The sequence below is a fragment of the Ambystoma mexicanum genome, chromosome 7q (genome assembly GCF_040938575.1).
Source record: "Ambystoma mexicanum isolate Mex_15411 chromosome 7q, UKY_AmexF1_1, whole genome shotgun sequence".
Classification (NCBI taxonomy): domain Eukaryota; kingdom Metazoa; phylum Chordata; class Amphibia; order Caudata; family Ambystomatidae; genus Ambystoma; species Ambystoma mexicanum.
The window spans coordinates 601,245,819-601,266,126 of record NC_090941.1 but is presented as its reverse complement, the minus strand read 5'-3'; the positions used below and the strand labels follow the sequence as shown (position 1 = coordinate 601,266,126).

General features: G+C 48.5%; 1 protein-coding gene across 2 annotated transcripts in view; it reads left to right on the top strand.

Annotated features, from left to right (window-relative positions):
* SMAD9 (SMAD family member 9) overlaps positions 1 to 20,308 on the top strand; it is a 444,811-nt gene that overhangs the window by 325,023 nt on the left and 99,480 nt on the right. For both annotated transcript variants that reach the window (XM_069640626.1, XM_069640627.1), the window contains exon 6: positions 12,521 to 12,777. In XM_069640626.1, the coding sequence (XP_069496727.1) occupies positions 12,521 to 12,777 (257 nt within the window). The remainder of the gene's footprint in view (positions 1 to 12,520; positions 12,778 to 20,308) is intronic.

Below are 20,308 nucleotides of genomic sequence, written 5' to 3'. Positions count from 1 at the left end.
AGGGCAAAGAAAAAGCTGGCCTCAAGTCATGCCGCAACTCTGGTGACTGGAGGTGGGTCTCCACAAGAGGACATAGAACTCACTCTACATGAGCATGTTGCTGGGACCTACGTCACAGAGGAGCAGATCCAAGGTGTGGGAGAACTGCCAGATTACGAGGCATTGTCCGGTGAGTGCACATGCATGTGTGTGATATCCATGTGTATGTAGTTTGTGGGAGGGGATCTGGTTGAGTGCGAGGTCAGGGTGTGTGTGTGTGCCTGAGTGTTTTGTCCCACCCATGTGCTTCATCCAATGCATTCTGCGCCCCGGGATTTGGGTATTACAGTATCCCTTCTGGCCACAGTAGGTGTTTTGCACTACATTGCGCCAGTTGCCCTTGAAGTGGCATCTTGCTACCAGATTGTTCCGTATTTAGCTGTGTTCATTCAGGCTGATTGTAGGAATTCATCTGGTTCTACTGCGCATCACTCTGCCCCATTGTCACATATATGACATGCCCATGGTACATGCCATCTGTGTGATGGCATGTGTCATGTATGTGTATTGGACATGCCACTCACAGGCCAATGTGTGATGGCACTGCTAGCCAGCATGCAGCTGATGTGTTGCTCTCCCATCTTGGTGTCATCAGTGTCTGACATTTTCCTCCCCTTCCAACTCATGGACAGTGCATGCATGGGAGGGTTATAGTCATGTGGGACGTGTAAATCAAGTACTGGTACTGTAGCTTGTCTGGCCTAATAGCGTGCCATGGTGCTAATGCCTGTTTCCATTTTTTGTCTTTCTTGTTTTTGCAGAGGATGACGCACCTGATGCTGTTGAGGGAGAGGAGATGGTGCAGGCCCAGGAGGGATCTGAAGCACGACCAGGCACCAGTGGGGGACGTGGTTTGGTGGTGGGGGAGAACCCTCTCTTGATGTAGGCCATACTGTCCCGGGGTGTCCCTGGCTGTACCTCCCCAGAACTCTTTTCAGGTGTTGATTCGGATGAGGCCTATGTGGATTCGCAGGTATGTGTTCATGGAAGGGATACTGTTCTGTCCGACCCACCTGCACCAGTGGTAGAGCCCACTATGGGGATGTCAGTGTTGGTAGGTGCGCCTGTGGTGGTTACGGATGCAGGGCCACACTCCGCAACATCTGATCCTGTTCCTGGGCCAGCAGTTCAGAGGGGAAATGCATTCATGCAGCCTCAGGCAGTGCCGACACAGCAAGGCGCAGTTCGCCTTGCTCCAGACAGGTGTGGTGCCCGCCAACGCGGTGGCCGTCCGCCACCAGGCAATACCGCATGGGAGCAATCCATTTACGGTATGGCCAACCAACAGGCAGCATCATCCGAAATGATTGCTCAAGCCATGGAGAGGGTGGCCACTTCCATTGTCCCCCCAGAAAGGCAGATGGAGCTACTACAGCAGGCAACAGACTCCATTTGCCAATCAGTCAGGGAGGACATGTTGGTGTCCAACAGGGACAGACAGGCGGCCCCTGACAATCTGAGGGAATCAATTTCTATAAATGCCCAGGGACAGAGGGATGCCCTGAGGGGAGAGGTCCGGCACCTCAGGCAGACTCTTGTGGACCTTGAGGCTTCCACTGTCACCAGGACGGAACAGCTGCTGGAGCGCGTCACCCGTACGCTCTCAGCAGAGATGCAGGCAACGCGGGTGGAGGTCCAGGCAACAAGTCGAGTGTTGCATGGGGATCTCCGCACCATATCCCTCCAGAACGAGGCCTTCCAGGCCCGCATGCTTGCTGCCATAGAGGACCAAACTAGGGCATTGGTGGGCTGCCTCCCATGGCACCACCACCTCCTGTGGCAGCAGCAGCAGAGGTTGAGGAGAGCGAATCCAGCAGTGAATCTCCCACTATTTAGTAGCCGTGCAGGCCATGTGCCCATGGAGGTGTTTTTTTTCTCGCAAAATTCACGCAGGTGGCTGTTGGTGGGCACCCTGTCCTCGGACCTCCTGGGTGGCCTCCCCCACCCCCCTGACCCACACATGGCCATTTTTGATTTTTGATTTTTTGTTGCAGTGTGTTGCCTTGTGTGGCTCCCGTGGGCATCCACTTTATTCCGGCTGGGCACATGCAGGCTTGTCCTGAGTTTGGGTTAGATGCTTGGGTCAGTGAGACACACACCCCTCCTGCTTCCCGTTTCCATGGGCTTGCAAAGGGTGTGCCCAAGTGACAGTGAATTACACAGTGACGTTGGACTCCCATGAGCTGTGTGGGCAGTCTGTAGTCAATACTGTGTATACATTCCTAGTGCATATTGTTGTTGTATTGTGCACTGCATGGTGTATTGATGTGTGCTTGTGCATCCATGTCTCCCTCCTGATTTGCAGGTTCATTCCTCATGTCTTCACAAGGCCGTCCACTTTGGAGATGGAGCTCATGTTGTGAGCAGTGGACTTCCAGATGTGCGTGGCAACAACACTGTACAGTTGGAGGTGGTGGATGTGCTGGCATTCTCATGTTGTAAGACCACGTATCCTTTGCCTTAGTACTGTCATGTTTATGCTATGTCGATTGTATTGTGGTAAGTATTTGGTCATGTGTGTTGTTGTTTCTACATTCATGTGGGCATATTGTGTGTGGCCAGTTTCCATTAGGGACACTGTACTTTTTGACACGTGTCATGTTTGGGGGAGGACTTTGTTTGCTGTCAAATGGCATGTCATGCCATGGTGTGTTGGGTGGCGGTGCTGGGGAGGGGTTGGGCACATGGCACTGTTGTCATGTTGTGTCTTGCAAGGGGGTAAGGATTTTAGCAGCATAGAAGTGTGTCTTTTGAACACAGCATTGGTACTATTTGTGTAGGTTGGGAAACACACAATGGAACACTTTCAGATGTACAATCTCAGGCTGGTATGGTTGTGACAGTTGACTGTCCATTGACACATCATAATTGTCAGTAACAATCATCATTGATTGTCAGCTGGTATGTGCCAGGGCTGTGTGCACTCCACAGGGGTGTGATTTTATGTGAAGTAATTAGCCACGAGCTGCGTACGGGCTGCCTCACCCCATGCCCTTTCCCCTCCCATGCGCAGTGGGCATGCATGTGGTTGGGGATGTGGGGGCACCACCATGTCCACGGCCAGGCCCCGGCGTGTTGCAACGTTTGCTCAAGACACATGCTGCCACTATGATCCTGCACACTACTGGGGAAGCGTATAACAGCTGCCCACCAGAACAGTCAAGGGAGCGGAAGCGTGACTTGAGCACTCCGAATGTGCGCTCCACGATGCCCCGGGTTGCAATGTGGGCTGTGTTGTATCTTACCTGGGATGGCGTGGTGGGGTTCCGAATTGGCGTCGTCATGTGGGTGCTGAGAGGGTAGGCACTGTCCCCTGGGGAGGTGGTGATGGGTATCATCAGTGGGTTAGTGACATTACTCAGTATCTGACATGCATGCATGCGCAGTGGCATTTATACTCATCGAGCAGCCATGTATCGCCATGCCGCCCAGCTTCTATGTCCAGGTTTAGGGTAGACATTCTGTAGATGAAACTGTCGTGGTTGGAGCCTGGATAGTTGGCGTATACTGAGGTTCTGATTCCCTGGGCGTTGATGGAATGCCAGTGCTTGCGGTTTCTATAGATGTGCTCAGTTGCCCTGGGGGGACGTAGAGCCACATGGGTGCAATCAATGGCACCTAGCACTTTGGGGAATTGTGCCACCCTGTAGAAGTCCTGGGCAACAGCCTGCCTTTCTGCAGGTGTTCTGGGCAGGTATATGTGCCAGCGGACTGATGGGCGTGCAGTGATGATGGCCAAGACCTGATGTAGGCAGCGTGACTGCATGGCCTGTGACACCCCCCCCCCACTGTGGCACTTGTCTGCTGAAATGATCCAGTGGCCAGGAAGTGCAGTACATTGAGGACCTTCTCCAGGGGACTGAGTGCTTGGGAGCACAGGGTGGTTGATGTGAGGTCATCCTCCAACTCACTGACCAGGTCGAGTATTATGTGAGGTGGAAACCTGTACCTCCCATACACATGGTCATCAGGCATCCCAAAAAGGCTGGTTCTGGGTGTAAAAATTCTGGCCCGGACTATCCTCCTCCTCCTCCTCCTGCGGTATCCCACGGCCACTGCTGCTAGGAACGGTATGTTCATCCTGGCGTCTGAGCTTGCTTGTTGTTTGCACTTTTATGCTGTGCGGGTGGACGTACGCCTACTTCCTGCTGGCGTACGTGTTTCCGGATTGGCCACGTTCGTTTCCATGAATACGTGTTGTAGGCGAGCGTGTAAAATTTCCCGTGCAGCCCTGGAATACCCGCACCCAGCCCAATCGCGTGTGGTACTTCTCACGCACCCCAGAAATACACGTACCCCGCTCCGCCAGGCCCGATCGCGTGTAAAACCACCCGCGAGCCCCGGAAATACACGTACCCCGCTCCCCCAGGCCCGATCGCGTGTGAAACCACCCGCGAGCCCCTGAAATACACGCGCCCAGGCAAATCGCGTGTGGAACTTCTCGCGCACCCCTGAAATACACACACCCAGGCCATTCGCGTGTAATACTTCTTGCGCACCCCTGAAATACACGCACACGCTCCCCCAGGCCCGATCGCGTGTGAAACCACCCGCGAGCCCCTGAAATACACGCGCCCAGGCCAATCGCGTGTGGAACTTCTTGCGCACCCCTGAAATACACGCACACGCTCCCCCAGGCCCAATCGCGTGTGAAACCACCCGCAAGCCCCTGAAATACACGCGCCCAGGCCAATCGCGTGTGGAACTTCTCGCGCACCCCTGAAATACACGCACCCAGGCCATTCGCGTGCAATACTTCTCGCGCACCCCTGAAATACACGCACACGCTCCCCCAGGCCCGATCGCGTGTGAAACCACCCGCGAGCCCCTGAAATACACGCGCCCAGGCCAATCGCGTGTGGAACTTCTCGCGCACCCCTGAAATACACGCACCCAGGCCATTCGCGTGTAATACTTCTCGCGCACCCCTGAAATACACGCACACGCTCCACCAGGCCCGATCACGTGCGAAACCACCCGCGAGCCCCTGAAATACACGCGCCCAGGCCAATCGCGTGTGGAATATCTCGCGCACCCCTGAAATACACGCACACGCTCCCCCAGGCCCGATCACGTGCGAAACCACCCGCGAGCCCCTGAAATACACGCACCCAGGCCAATCGCGTGTGGAACTTCTCGCGCACCCTTGAAATACACGCACCCAGGCCATTCGCGTGTAATACTTCTCGCGCACTCCTGAAATACACGCACACGCTCCCCCAGGCCAGGTCGCGTGTGAAACTTCTCGCGCACGCGTGTTCTCGACATCCGTAATACGCGTTCCCTGCTTTGCGTTTGCTGTTTGCCAGTCCGGTAAACTGGTACAGGGTTGGCGCAGCCCTTTGCAATGGTTTTGCGATCTTGATGGCTTTTCCTTGCGCGAGGGCGTTCTTGGGGGCGTAACTGGCACTGCTGCAGGGTCGCTGCGCCACGTCTGCTTTTGGAGGTGGGAATCCATGAATACGCTGTGCGCGGAAATTGATTTTATCGCACGCGGCTGGCGCAGACATTCGCACGGGCACGCTGTGCCTAGCCGCGTGCGACACTTTTGAGAGGAATTACATGAATCGGCCTGTAAATGTTTCAAGCCTACATCCAAGATGGGAGCAAGCTTCGACCATCAAATGAAAAATAAGGCAGTCCTTGTGGCGTCTTGTCAAAGTAAAAAGGCCTATACAAAAATAACCAATTGCCAAATCGTTACAACTATTCCCAGAAAGAGTGTGGGATAGGGTTTTCAATAAAGAAAGAAGTGTTCATAAATAATAAGTCAGGATGTGATTGGCAGGGGTCTTCCTTCCCCATGTTTTGAGCACGGGACAAGGTAGATCTCCTGAGCACAGCACACACTCGAGTTTCCCAGGACGAGCCAACCTTTCCGTTCCAGCTATCAGGTTCTTCGATGGTTAAGTTTCTTTAAACAAAAGTCTGTTGCGTTCGAGGGCCTGAGGTTTTCAACAAACACAAACAAAGTTGTTTCACACATATACTGTGGGTGAAGGCTTCACCTCTGGGTCCCCCTTTTCCGGTCGTAGACCGCTCACTAGTCGTATTCAACAAAATGAACTAAACATTTCCTTTCTCAATGAACTTTGGGTGATGACGGTCCACCCCTGGATCTCCCTCTCTCGGGCTCAGACCCCTAGGCTTCTTGCATTCACAAATCTTAATGTCTTTTTTAACAGTTCAGGCTTCACCCCTTTTTGTCGGTCTCCCTCTGCCGGGTTCACTCTTGCCAACATTCGCCCAAACAGTTTACTGTGGACATCCTTTCGTCGGGTTCACTTCTGTCATCACACTGTTCATAGGGACTCCAGACCTCGCCCCTTTTTGTTAGAATCCCTCCGCCGGGTTCACTTGTGCCAACCTTTGCTAAACAGTTGACTGTATTTTGGGACTTTAGACTTCGCGCCTTTTTGTTAGCATCCCACCACAGTGTTCCCTCTTGCCAACCTTTACGACACACAGTTCATAGGCTTGTTTCACCAATCAGGACTCATCTCCCTTTCCTTCACAATCCTCTGTCGGTCAAAGACTTTTGACGGCACAGAGGATTTTACAAGAACACTGTATGACCACTTTGACCTCTCTTTGCCTCGTCCCAAGGCCTTCTGGTTACGGTAGTCCCTACCATCAGGTAATCGCCCAGAGTTTTCTCCGTGAGCACCCATGTGGTACCGGACGCCTCTGTTACTGGTTTTCCCCCTCTTTCATCAATTTTTTCTTTAAACCATTCAAAGTTCAAACTAGCCGTTTGCTATTTTCCATCTAACACAGTTCCGTTTCTTATTGACTCTCCCCTCGACTCACCGGCTAAGATGAAATGAAACACGGCTTTCTTTCTCTTTGGAGTCAAGGTTGGTACGTCTGAAACAAGCGTCTCTCCCCGGCTTGGTAATCAGCGGGGGAGGGTCTTGTGTACCGCTGACACCTTCTGCAACACACGCTGGCTATTGTTTGCAGTCTTATGCTTCCGTCTGCGTAGGTTTCACAGCCTTGATCAAAAAGGGCAAGGTCACTTCTCTCCTTGTCACCCTCTCAGTATGTGCCTTCTTTTACCTCCTCTTGAACTGCCCTGCTGGGTTAGCTCTCATGTCGTGCAGTCTGCCTTGCTCGTCCTATGCTCTCGCTCTCCACCTTTCATCCTTGTGGGGGAAAGGAAAGGGCCATCAGGTGTGTGTGATTCTGTTCAATTGCCTCACTTTGCCTGACACTTGTATTGGGACATGTCGGGTAAACAGCTCTGGTGTTAGTCTGTTGTATTTCATGTTGTGCGCAGTGTTCGTGTCGGAAAAGGGGGGGGCAGTGTTTTGGAATATCTTATGTGGTAGGATGGGGAAAAGGTGTTGAAAGAAAGGGGATACCGTGTCTCACCCGTCAGTGTCCCACTCCCCAAGGACACCCCATCCAGGTGATCCTCCCTCACTGGTCCACCCCCAGGAACTGGATCCAGTAGCGATGGCTGTATCCTGGCCACATGGATGACAGATCCCCTGGGACTAACTAGGGAGACACTGACACGTTTCTCACACTTCCTAGCAGGAGATTCAGCTGCCCAGCTAGGCAGAAAGGGAAATGTTTTGCTGTCTACACACTTTCTGCTTCCTCCGAAGACAAAAGTGTCACCTTCTTGTTAATATAATCTTTATCCATTCAGGACAGCAGAATTGGTGCAAAGAAACAGAATCAAATCTTACTGGTCATGCTTTTGAGATGGATTTCTTTCTGAGACATCCAAATGGAGGTTGTGTTCCACCTTTATCTGGTAGCACAAAGACCAATCACTACTTATTTAAAGGGGGTAAGTGGCTTATTTGGGGATATTGAATTTAGTTAACACAAGGGACTAAAAGAGGCCCACAAGCTGGGAGAAAAAGGTAATCGCGCCTCAAACTGAGAGTAACATGTATGTAGCAGATGCAGTTTACTTACAGTGTACAACCACTGTCTACACAGTTTGTTTGAGGGATGAAACGGGGGCATTCCTCTGTGCTGTTTTGCACTTTCATAGTTAAGGTATTGCTTAAAATGGCTCAAAACATAGAGCCGTTTAACTTCAGTTTTACAGTAACAAGGCCTCAGGGTCACAAAAACCAAAAATATGGGGTCAAGCAACATATCCCGATCACCTATATGGTAAACATTGTGTTAACGAACAGCAAGATATGAGAAAGAGTTTGGAACAGGTGGAAATATAAAGTCTAGATCTATTGCCCTGCTATACAGACCCTTTATTTCTGAGATAGTTAAGAATAATAGATCACAGGAAAAAAAGCCTAAACGGGTTCATCTCTGATTTCTATAAGGAATTCTGTGAATTACTGGCAACACGTGTTCAAAAGTATATAATGTAGCACTGCAAACAGGTTCTCATCCACTGTGCATGTCCTATTATCAGGCTTCAACCCTAATACACCACGGTGTCACTCTCTCCAAGCTCCTTTTCCCACTTCCTTCATGGATCACCATTTCTCTCCAACCTCCGTCAACAACCTTCTGCAAATGCCTACACCCTTCTCCACATCACTTTTTTAATTCCTCAGGTCCTCACCTTGGGCTGGGCTGGGTGGTAGGGTTTGTATTTGTGCAACCTTATTGATGCTGTGAGGTGATGGGGAGGTGAGAAATTGCCTACTGCCCTCAGGTGTAGCATATACCTAAGTACCTGTTCAAAGTGGTACCAGGAACATGGCTTTAATAAGCTGGTCCGCCACCTTGGATTTCTGCACATTCGCATGGGAGTTCACAGATGAGAGCAGAGCTGCATTTGCAGTGGGACCCGCGCTACGCTTTCCTAATGTTTCACACAAAATAGTTTTTGATGCAGTTATAGTTTTTATCTCATTGGGCCTGTGATGGGGAGGGTTTAGTTTATTATTTGATAATGCGCTCCAAAACCCAGGGGTAGCTGGGCGCAGCAGTTACAAGAATATTTAGGCTTAGGTTGCATACATACAGAGGATACATACAGAATGTGCATTATGTGAGTTATTAACATAAATACAATACCAATATACAAATATACAAGAAATACAGGAATGTGGGTCTCTCTCATAGGTCTAGAATCGGGAGAGTCAGATGTGGTTATGCACAATGAGAGGGCCAGGTTCAGTGGGTTAGTTGTCGTTACTCCAGAGCCAAGTTTTCACCTTACTTCTGAAGCTAGTGTAGGGTAGATTAGCTCTAATTGCCATGGGGAGTGAATTCCAAGCGCAGGCCGCTCTAACAGGCAAGCTAACTCCGCCTGCTTTAGTTAGTCTAAATCTGTGAGTTTCAAGTAGGGAGTGGTTAGGGTATACACGCATTTCACTGCAGTATTTTTCATCGCAGGTTTTTTCTTCGCCGTTTTTATTTCGAAAAAAAACTCATCTTTTTTTTTTGGGGGGGGGGGTTAAAAAATTAAATATATGGCGATGAAAAAACCTGCGATGAAAAATACTGCGGCGAAATAACAGAACCGTGGTTAGAGGCTCTGGTGTGGTGGGTAGAGGATTTTCTGGTCAGTCTAGCCGAGATGTATGGGGGCGCAGTGTTGGTTAGTCCTTTGTGTGTGAGAGATAGCATTTTAAGGAGGACTCTGTCATTAATTTTTAACCAGTGGTTGTCTTTCCTAATGTTAGATATATGTGCTCTGCGGGGTATATCAAAGGCTGCTCTGAGAGCATTATTCTGTAATATTTGCAATTTGTTAGTGACAGTTTTATTGGCGCCCGCATATAGGGCATTACAATAATCCAGTTTGGACATTACTAGGGCATTGACTAGTGTGATGCAATTGTTTTTGGACAAGTAAGGTCTGCAGGACCTGATTAATTTGCAGGTGTAGGCTGTTGAGGAGGCCAGGGAATTGACTTTTTTGAGAGATAAAGTGGAGTCAAGGTATAAACCTAGTGTTTTTACCTCCGTTGCCACTTTGATTATATTGCAGGCACTATAGTTGGGGCTGAGTTTTTTGAGGTTGGAAACGGTACCCAGTATCAGTATCTCTGTTTTATCATCATTCAGGCAGAGGCCATGAGAGGCCATCCATGCCTGAATGATGAGGTAAATCTTGTTTAGTAGAGCTGTGTCTTCAACAAAGTTGCCAGATAGTGGTATGAGGATCTGCGTATCGTCCGCATAATTGGTGTAGGTTACCCCCAATCTGTCAAGTTTGTCAAAGAGTGGCATAGTGAAGATATTGTACATTGTGGGGGAGACACATGAACCTTGTGGAACGCCACAGGTGATATGTATTGGGTCCGCTGAGGCTAATGGGGAGAACACTCTCATCATACGGTTGGCTAGGAAGGATTGTACCCATGCTTATAGCTTCACTTGAGAAATGGGCGGCAGACGCTACATGGTTGCAAAACACTGCGTGGTCCACTAGGTCGAAGGCCGCCGATATGTCAAGGAGGAGGAGCATAGCTGTTTTACCTTTATCCTTCAACTCGTCGATTTGTGTCTTAAGGTCGATTAGGGCCGTTTCAGTACCGTGTAGTGGTCTAGAGCCAGATTGACGTGATCCTAGTAGTTGGTTTGTCTCCAGATAATTTTGGAACTGGAGGTAAACTACTCAGTCAATGATTTTAAGGAGAAATGGGACCGTAGTAATGGGCCTATAATTGGTTGGGATGGCTGGGTCAAGGGTCTGTTTTTTTAGGAGTGGCAGAACCCAGGATTCTTTGAGGTTAGCGGGTACGGTGCTAGTTCTGAAGGAGGAATTTATTAATTTAGAAATGAATGGCGCTATGTCTCTAGCTGCATCCTTAATGGTTGACTGCTCAGTGTGAGCTTGCTGCTTTTCTGACCCTGACCAATATCACATCTCTTCAGCATGTCACTGTCCAGTGGTGGCAACTAAGTGTGGGTGACATAGGGATCCTCCCCAGACTACCCCCAGGACCATCATCACTAGCTTGTGGAGACACCCCGCCTCCTTGGTCACTCCACTGGACGTCCCCAGAACAAAGCAAGGGATTTTGTCTCAAGCAGTCTCTTAAACTCGATTAGTGGTACTGCATGTTGGCTTAGGAGCACTGTGGTTGATTTTATGGCACTTAATACTGGCTTCACAGTTCAAATATGTAGACATATGGCTATTGTGGTGCCGTGTGAGTGTACATCCAAGCTACTGATGTGTTCAGTCCAAATTTAAGCTTTTGTAAGGGTATGGTATTTAAGACCAGAGTGAACATTTAGCAAACACTAAAAGAGATGGGAGGCTCTTCATACAATATTACCAGATAATAAATGTGGTAAAGAGGAGTGTCAGTAATTTTCAGTTACACCAACCCCCCCCTCGCCTCAAAGGTTCAAAATAACCCAGTTAATCATATAAGCAAAAGGCAGACATGAATACATGTTACACACTATTAACTAGTAAAATAGAACCTGGTGTTCCACAGACTTGGCTAATCAGTTGACTAACCAACAGTGACTAAAAGGGCATCTCTCTGCTCTTAGCAGCTACTCAGTCAATTGAAATTTTAGGACAGTGTTTACTTTAATTCAGTGATTAAACCCCAGAACAACAGATGTTAAGCTCCTCTTCTAATTTTGCACATTTAACCTGGAACTACACATTGGGCCTCATTACGAGTCCGGCGGTAACCGTGCCGGAAAAACCAACAGGTTACCTCTGAACTCGTATTACCATTCCGCCTCCGTGATTCCCGGAATCACCGGGGATTACGACCCCAGTGACCCGAGAATTCCGGAGGCGGAATTGTGTAAGTCCCCATTCCCATGGAGTCCCATAGGATAGATAGTGGTTTTCGAGTTTCAGAAACCTTGTGGTACATAATTATTTTTGCTTGTACGTTAACTGCTAGAGATAGGACCCCCATATGCTGGTTTATAGTTTTCCTAATATTGAATCGAGGCCCTCACTAAAACTAAAGAAACTGAGAAAGTTTATTGTGAAATATTTATTGCAAAATGTGGATCTGTTGGTTTATGTATTTAAAAAGATATATAAAGCTCAAAAGACCCTGGTTTAAAGGCAGCAGGATGTTGTATGACATACAGATATTTCGAGCAAATTCTTCTCCTACTTCACTGACTGGGCACACAATGAAATATCTTCAGGTTTCATCATCAAATGTGCACTTAATTATGTCAACTCTTACTGAGATGTCTTATTGCATATTTTCCGAATCTGATAATGTGGTGCTGTACCGTTTAGAAACTGCTAATGTCAGTATTATTTGCACGTCTTTGACTGGTCTTGATTGTCATATTAGATGCATTTGTTTTTATATTCCAAATTATTTGGTATTAACATGAAAAAATATAAAGGTTGGACTGGGCATCTGACCATCCGAGAGCCCTCAAGTTACCAATCTGTTTACTACTCTTTTTATGAAGTCTGTGTTAAAATAATCTCAATATTTTAGTGTGTTCAAAAGGAATTTCTTAGACATGTAGTTGCATCTACTAATTTTCTCCCCCAAAGTGTTAAACCCTTTAAAATATTACTTGTATACTTTTTTCTTAGGTGTCCACCTCTATTATGTTGGTGGAGAGGTCTATGCAGAGTGCGTGAGTGACAGCAGCATTTTTGTTCAGAGCCGCAACTGCAACTATCAGCATGGCTTCCATCCAGCCACAGTCTGCAAGATTCCCACTGGCTGCAGCCTGAAAATCTTCAACAACCAGCTGTTCGCCCAGTTGCTAGCTCAGTCCGTTAACCAGGGCTTTGAGGTGGTTTATGAGCTGACTAAAATGTGCACTATTCGAATGAGTTTTGTCAAGGTAAGGATTTACACTTTAAAACATCTGTTGGTTTTATTCCCATTAGTAAAATCTACCCAGATGCCTAAACTAGTCGATTTAACCTGTAGCCGAGCAGGTTAAGACCTTAGTTGTAAATGCTGTAACGCCAGGTGCTGAATTGTAAAGAAACATGGTTCTTTTTGATCATGAAATGTGTCATTAAAGTACAATTAACTTTTTTCTATTACATTGATTTCTTTGAGAAAATGTTTTGTGTCAATATAAAACTCTGCAGCGTCATGAAATAAGAAGTGAATTCTGGTAATTATTGATTAAAGGTCATTTAAGAATAACAAAAAAAGTCAATTGGGGTAAGAATCACTGTTCAACTATTCTTTAGTAAAACAAAAGACTCACCAAACCGTGGAACAATTAAGGAAAAATAAACTAGTAGTATTGCTGGCTGGAGGCCACTCCAGCCATGTTGGCACAGACCCTCTGCCTGCACTACCTTCAAGGTTCACCAAAATAATGGAAAAACATAAACGTTGTGCAGTCATAGGCAGGGTCAGCAATGCGAGGTGGACAACTGTTTGATGATTGTTCAGAACATGCAATTTTATTAAGGTCAAAATTATATCAAAATGCCTCACTGTTGCTACTCTAATGAGGACTTCCCTGCCTAACAAAACTAAACTGAAACACTCTAACCCAAGATGTCTGGCCCTCGCACTAAACATCAAATACAAAAGAAAATATATGGCAATTCAGCAATGATATTCACAGTTTCTTGATATCCTTTTAGCAACCCGGATGATCTCCATTCCCTAAGATTCAAGGTGTATTCGACTTCAATGTTCATCAAAAAAAATAAGGAAATCCATGTAGGTAGCAAAGTCTCAATTCAGCTCTTGACAGTTCAATGTCAAGGTAAAGTGTTGTTTTTTTTTTTTTTTTTTTTAAACAATTTGTATTGATTTTATTCAAAACAAAAAACCACTCAAACCAAACGTACAGTGGATGCATAATGTCAATCACAAGCTTACATTGTTATGATCCAGCTATCGCCCCTTCCCTCCCCCCACCCCCCGCCCCAGCCTACTCCCCCTTATTTCCAATGTCTCCCTCTTGTGGCAGTACTCGGTGAGTCTCTATCACTTGTTTCCTCATACGAAGGCCCGAATAGTTCAGCAATCAATTTCCTCCAGCCCCTTAGGGTTCCGGCTTCTTCTTCTACCCCCCCCCCCGCACACGCTTCCTGCCATACCACAGTTTCTGCCTCCGCCCACTTCTGCAGATCTTTCCACCATGTTCAGTCTATGGCATGCCTTCCAGCCCATCGCAATCCTTCTCTTTGCTAAGACATATGCTAGGTCTTTAAGCTTGCTTACATGTTTAAGCTTACGTAGTCTGGGGAAACCTATCAAACAGGCCCACGCCGTATCCACCTTCATATGGATCCCCTGGTCTTCCAATTTTTGCCCTATTTCCCCCCAATATCTCTCTATCAGTGGGCACGCCCAGAACATATGCACCATTCCCGCATTTTCTTGATTACATTTAGGGCACACCTGACGTCCAGCGTTTTTAAATTTGGCTATCTTGTGAGGCGTCAGGTATGCCCTATGGGTTATATACAATTGTATCTGCTGTAACCTAGCATTTCTTGATACATTTTTATGATATCCTTGTGCCCTTTCCCACATTCCATCACTCATCGGGGCCCCTACTACTTCTTCCCAGTCTAGTCTGAGTTGCACCACCTCCTTACCCACTTGGGACATTATCATCTCATACAGTCTAGACGTTTCATTTCCCCCTTCTGCTATGTCATATATCGTGTCTATAGCGATATCCAGATCCTCCGCCAGCACCACTTCAGACCAGGTATCTTTGATTCGTTGCACCACCCCATGATACATAATATATTGCCCACCTGCAGCCCCATTCATTCCACCAATTCCCCAAAATCTAGTACCTTCCCCTCCTGCCACACATCCCCCATCGTTGCTATCCCCACTGGTTCCCAGTGCTTCCTATTCATTAACCTTAGTTGCTTCTTTCTTCCCACCACTGTGACCAATGGGATCTGTGGGGAGCATGGGATGGCTTTTCCATTAACCGGCACGCTCTTTGCCACATCCCCCAACCAAGGCTCATCATCCCCGGGCGGCCTTCCAACTCCGACATAGGTAACCATATTTTCGAAGGGATTGGGTCTTCCGATGTATTCCTTATCTTTGATAATACGTTTCCAGCTTGCTGGCCTCGGAAATTTTTTCTGTAAAGGGTGCTGCGCGTCGACGTCCGCCGAGTCGATGTCCTTTGACGGCCACCATATCGGCTCCGACGTCACCATGCCCATAAATAGCCACGCGCTGCGTCCGTTGCTCAGTTCCATTTTTCTGCGCATCGTGGGGCCTCGGAACGTTGTTGCTCAGTTCAGTCAGGATAACTATCTATTTCTACTCGAATATACCTTATCGTTCTCGATGGCTTCTTCATCAAAACCGACGACGCCGCGATCCGGCTTCAAGAAATGTCGAGACTGCAGTAAAAAAATGTCAATAACGGATCCACACAGGATCTGCTTATGGTGCTTGGGATCCGAGCACCATTGTTTGGAGTATGAGGACTGCATGTCCATGACGGCGAAAGCCTTGAAGGAGCGCAAGGGGAAGCTCGAGAGAGGTAAGTCAACCAAAACCTCCTCGAAAGTTTCGTCGGCTGAGTCGAGGCATTCGTCTCCTCGCTGTCGAAAACATTCCCATTCTAGATCTCGAAGCAGCTCCCACCATTCGTCGAGATCAAGACACTCAAAAAAGAGACGTCGAAGGTCCCATTCCTCGTCTTCTGTGTCCCCAGAAAGGGTCTCCTGTCCCACTAAACACAGTTCTCAAGCTGTGTGGGAGGAATTCAGAAAGAAAATGTTAAGCGTCTTCGAGAACGCGGCCTCGACCCCCTCGAAGACAGCTGAGGGTGATACCTCAGGTGAAAAACCCCAAAAATCAAAACGCCGCGAGTCGCAGCACCCGGCGAAACATTCCACCCGAGAGCGCCATGAGCCATCGGGTAAGAAGGCACCGTCTTCGACGCCGTCGTCGGAGATTCCTTCGACGCACGGATCGGCGCCATCGACGCCGTTGTCGAAGGGTTCCTCGATGCATCGGTCGATCGACTCGACGCCATCGTCGACGTCAAAGCTGATGAAAGAGAAGACCAAGGCCACTCCACAGCCAACGGTGATTTCAAGGGCCTCCGGCACGACGCCGAGACCGTCATCGAAGCCCTCGAGTAGGATCCCGATCCTCTCGAGTTCTTCGAGACCCCTTCCAGTTTTTTCGACGCCTTCGAAGCCTGTTACATCGGCGTCGACGACATCAGCGTTTTCTCGTCCAATAACGACGAGTTTGGCTCCTTCTGCCTTAGAGATGGCTTTTACTCCATTTCAGAGGTCAGAGTACCCTGGACTTTCTTCAATTTATGAAGAGGGGGAAGATTCTGACCAGGAAACATTCGGGTTACAGAGGACCACACTGCCTATTGCAGAGGATTTCACCTCTGAGGAAAGAAGGCTGAAGGACCTACAGGAGTCACTACATGAGGCAAGTGGGCTGGACACTTCCCCAGAAGTGGAATTTGTTAAGCCAGACCCAAGGGAACATGCCGAAACACCCTATAGAACCCTGATGGCAAGAATTATTGAGTTTATGGGTTGGTCTGCGCCTTCACCTGTTTTTCAACAGGATGACCTAACAGATATATTAGGCAAAGGCCCACAGGAGGACCAGGTGGTCCCCTTCCATGCAGCCTTACAAAGGAAAATTGCATCTAATTGGGAAACTCCCGAAGTTATCCCTGCAGTCAATAAAAGATTATCAACCAAGTATAGGGTAGCGGCTGCTGACCCTGAATACTTATCAAAACACCCGACTCCAGAGAGCCTGGTGGTTCAAGCGGCAACTTCATCTAGCAGTAGGACCGCTTACCCTACTGTCCCACAGGATAGAGATGACAAGAGGTACGACTCTATGGCGAAGAAAGTTTTCTCTGCCTGTAGTATGGCGTTGAAGTCCATCAACGCCACCTGTACGCTCGCCAGGTTCAGTCACATACTATGGGAGTGTGCTTCATCAGCGGCTGACTGCATACCCGAAGGAGAGGAAAAGGAAGCCTTCCTTAACATTATTAAAGATGGCAAGGATGCCATGTGCGAATCACTTCAAACTGGCATTGATTCCGCTGACAGTATCAGCAGGGCCATGGCGGCAAGTACAACAATCCGCAGGCATGCGTGGTTGCGAAAGTCGGGCTTTGCTCCAGATGTACAGGCCAGACTTTTGAATATGCCCTTTGACGGCTCTTCATTATTCGGGAAAAAGGCTGGTGACAGTCTGGAAAAGTTAGACTTCTAAAGCAGCAGCAAAATCTTTAGGAGCTGCTATCCGCCAACCTTCTTTTCGCCCCTCAGGGACCTCTGGAAGAGGAAAGTCCTTTCGCTGTTATTCCGCATTCGGGAAAGGCAGAGGACAGCTGGCTCAAAGAGGCCAGAGGAGATCCACCTGAGGTGGACGGGTCAAAAGTACTAAGGCCGCAGCAGCAGCAGGTGCCTCTTTACCCTCGGCATCTGCATCAGCCGCCCCCAAACCACTCTTAGGCCTTTCCACACAATACACCTGTAGGGGGCAGGTTAACTCACCATCTGACGGAATGGCAGGCTATAACGTCAGATGCTTGGGCATTGAAAACAGTTACCCAAGGTTACTGCCTACCCTTTCTACACATTCCTCAGAGTCATCCACCGGGGAACGGCTCTCTGAAAGTTTCAGATCCGCTCCTCTTGCAGGAAATTATAGACCTGCTAGAGAAAGGTGCCATAGAACCGGTATGTGTAGCGGAAAGGAACAAGGGCTGGTACTCCCCCTACTTTCTCATACCAAAGAAGGACGGAGGACTGAGACCCATCCTGGACTTAGGAGAATTGAACAAGTTCCTCAGGAAGGACAAGTTCAAGATGGTAACTCTCTCTCAGATCCTTCAGGCCCTCCAGCTCCAGGACTGGCTGGTATCTCTGGACCTTCAGGATGCTTATTTCCATGTGCCAATCCATCTCAAACACAGGAAATATCTGAGGTTCGCAATTTGCGACTCTCATTATCAATTTCGAGTTCTGCCATTTGGGCTGACCTCCGCCCCGAGGGTCTTCACCAAGCTGATGTCGGTAGTGGCGGCGAGTCTAAGGAGGGAAGGGATCCACATCTACCCCTACCTGGACGACTGGCTGATCAGGGCTGTATCTTCGGAACAGGCCCAGGCCCAGCTAGATTATGTCTGCCACTTCTTTCACAGACTGGGCTTCTCCCTCAATTTAAAGAAGTCACAGATGATACCATCACAGAGACTCCAGTTCATTGGAGCGGTCCTGGACACTTCCCTGGGAAAAGCCTCGCCACCAGAGGTGAGGGCTCAAGATATTCTACAGATGGTCACCAAGTTTCAAAATGCCCAACGTCTCCCAGCCTTCGACTTTTTGAGGTTGCTAGGCCTCATGGCATCCTGCATCTTCCTTGTGCCAGAGGCTCGCCTGAGAATGAGATCTCTTCAGTGGGCACTGAGAAGTCAGTGGTCGCAATTCTCAGGGAGAATGACAGATCTCCTTCGGATTCTGGACAAAGTAGCCCGCGACCTTCAATGGTGGGCCTATCCAGAGAACATCTTGAAAGGAGAACTGTTTTGGCAACCATGGCCGGAGATAACAGTAGTCACAGATGCCTCACTCAAGGGGGCGGGGGGGAGCCCATGCCAACGACTTGACCATCAGCGGTCGTTGGTCTCCATCGGAGTCCAGACTACACATCAACCTATTAGAGCTGAGAGCAATCAGACTAGCGCTGAAAGCTTTCCTGCCATCAGTACAGGGGAGAAATGTCCTGATAATGACGGACAACACGGTGGCCATGCACTACCTCAACAAAAGAGGAGGCATAGGATCACTGCCACTGTGCAGAGAGGCGATGCAGCTCTGGTTTTGGGCAATTCAAGAAGGAATCTCTCTATCGGCTGTCCACCTAACCAGAGAGAAGAACTTGACAGTGGATGCTCTGAGCAGGCAGAGCACAGTCTCCCACGAGTGGGAGCTAGCTCAGGAAGACCTTCAAGAGATCTTCACCCTTTGGGGAACCCCTCAGGTGGATCTGTTCGCCACAAGCAACAACAAGAAGTGCGATCTGTTCTGTTCAAGGGAATTTCCCCCGAGAGGAGCTCTAGGAGATGCGTTCGTAGTGGACTGGGAGTTTCCACTCCTTTACGCGTTCCCTCCAGTCCCTGTTATTCCTCAATTGATCAGGAGGTTGAGAAGATTCCGGAAAACCATGATCCTAATTGCCCCGGATTGGGCCAGGAGAACGTGGTACCCGGACCTTCTAGATATGTCCATCTATCCTCCAATCCATCTTCCACTCAAAGAGAATCTTCTCTCGCAGAAGGGAGGTCAGGTTCTCCATCCTGACACCAGAACCCTCAACCTTCACGCTTGGCTTCTGAAAGGTTGAGGTACAAGGATGGGGATCTCCCTGATGACGTCATGGAGGTGTTGCTTTCCGCCAGAAGACCGGCAACAAAGTCTGTATACTGCTGCCGTTGGAACAAATTTTGCAGCTGGTGTAGGGAAGAGAATATTGACCCTTTTTCATGTGGTACACCAACGGTGTTATCGTTTCTACTCTACTTGGCAAACTCAGGCCTTCAAGTAGGCACTGTAAAAGGCTATCTTGCAGCGCTTTCTATCTTCAAGCGCACTGCGGAGGAACCATCGTATTTCAAAATTCCTCTAGTGGTACAATTTCTCAAGGGACTAACTAATGTTTACCCTCCAAAACCATTCCAGGTTCCCTTATGGGACTTAAATTTAGTCTTAAACTTCTTAATGGGCACTCCATTCGAACCACTTCACTCTTTCGCGCTGAGATTTCTAACGCTTAAAACTGTCCTATTGGTAGCACTAACATCTGCTAGGAGGGTGAGCGAGCTACAAGCTCTCTCCTGTAAACCCCAACATACAATCTTCCACAAGGACAAAGTTGTCCTACAGGTGAAGCCTAATTTCCTCCCAAAGGTGGTTTCTGAATTTCATATTACTCAGAAAATTACCTTGCATTCGTTCTACCCTCCTCCCCATCAGGGGAAAGAGGAGGAAAGGCTACATAGGCTGGACCCTAGGCAAGCTCTCAGCTTTTACATCAGCAGAATGGCTAGGATCAGGCAAGCAGACCAACTGTTTGTAGGATACTCAGGTCACAAGTTGGGACTACCCATAACAAAACAAACCATCTCCAGGTGGATTATTTTGGCCATCCTGGAATGTTATAGACTAGCAGGGAAAGAGCCACCCCAAAATCTCAGGGCTCATTCAACCAGGGGTATCGCAGCCTCTTCGGCTCTCTAAAGAGGGGTACCGGTCCGGGACATATGTGCGGCTGCCACATGGTCGTCCGCACATACATTCACAAAATTTTACAATCTGGATTCCTCCGCTCCTCAAGAGACCAGATTTGGCAAGGCCGTATTACAT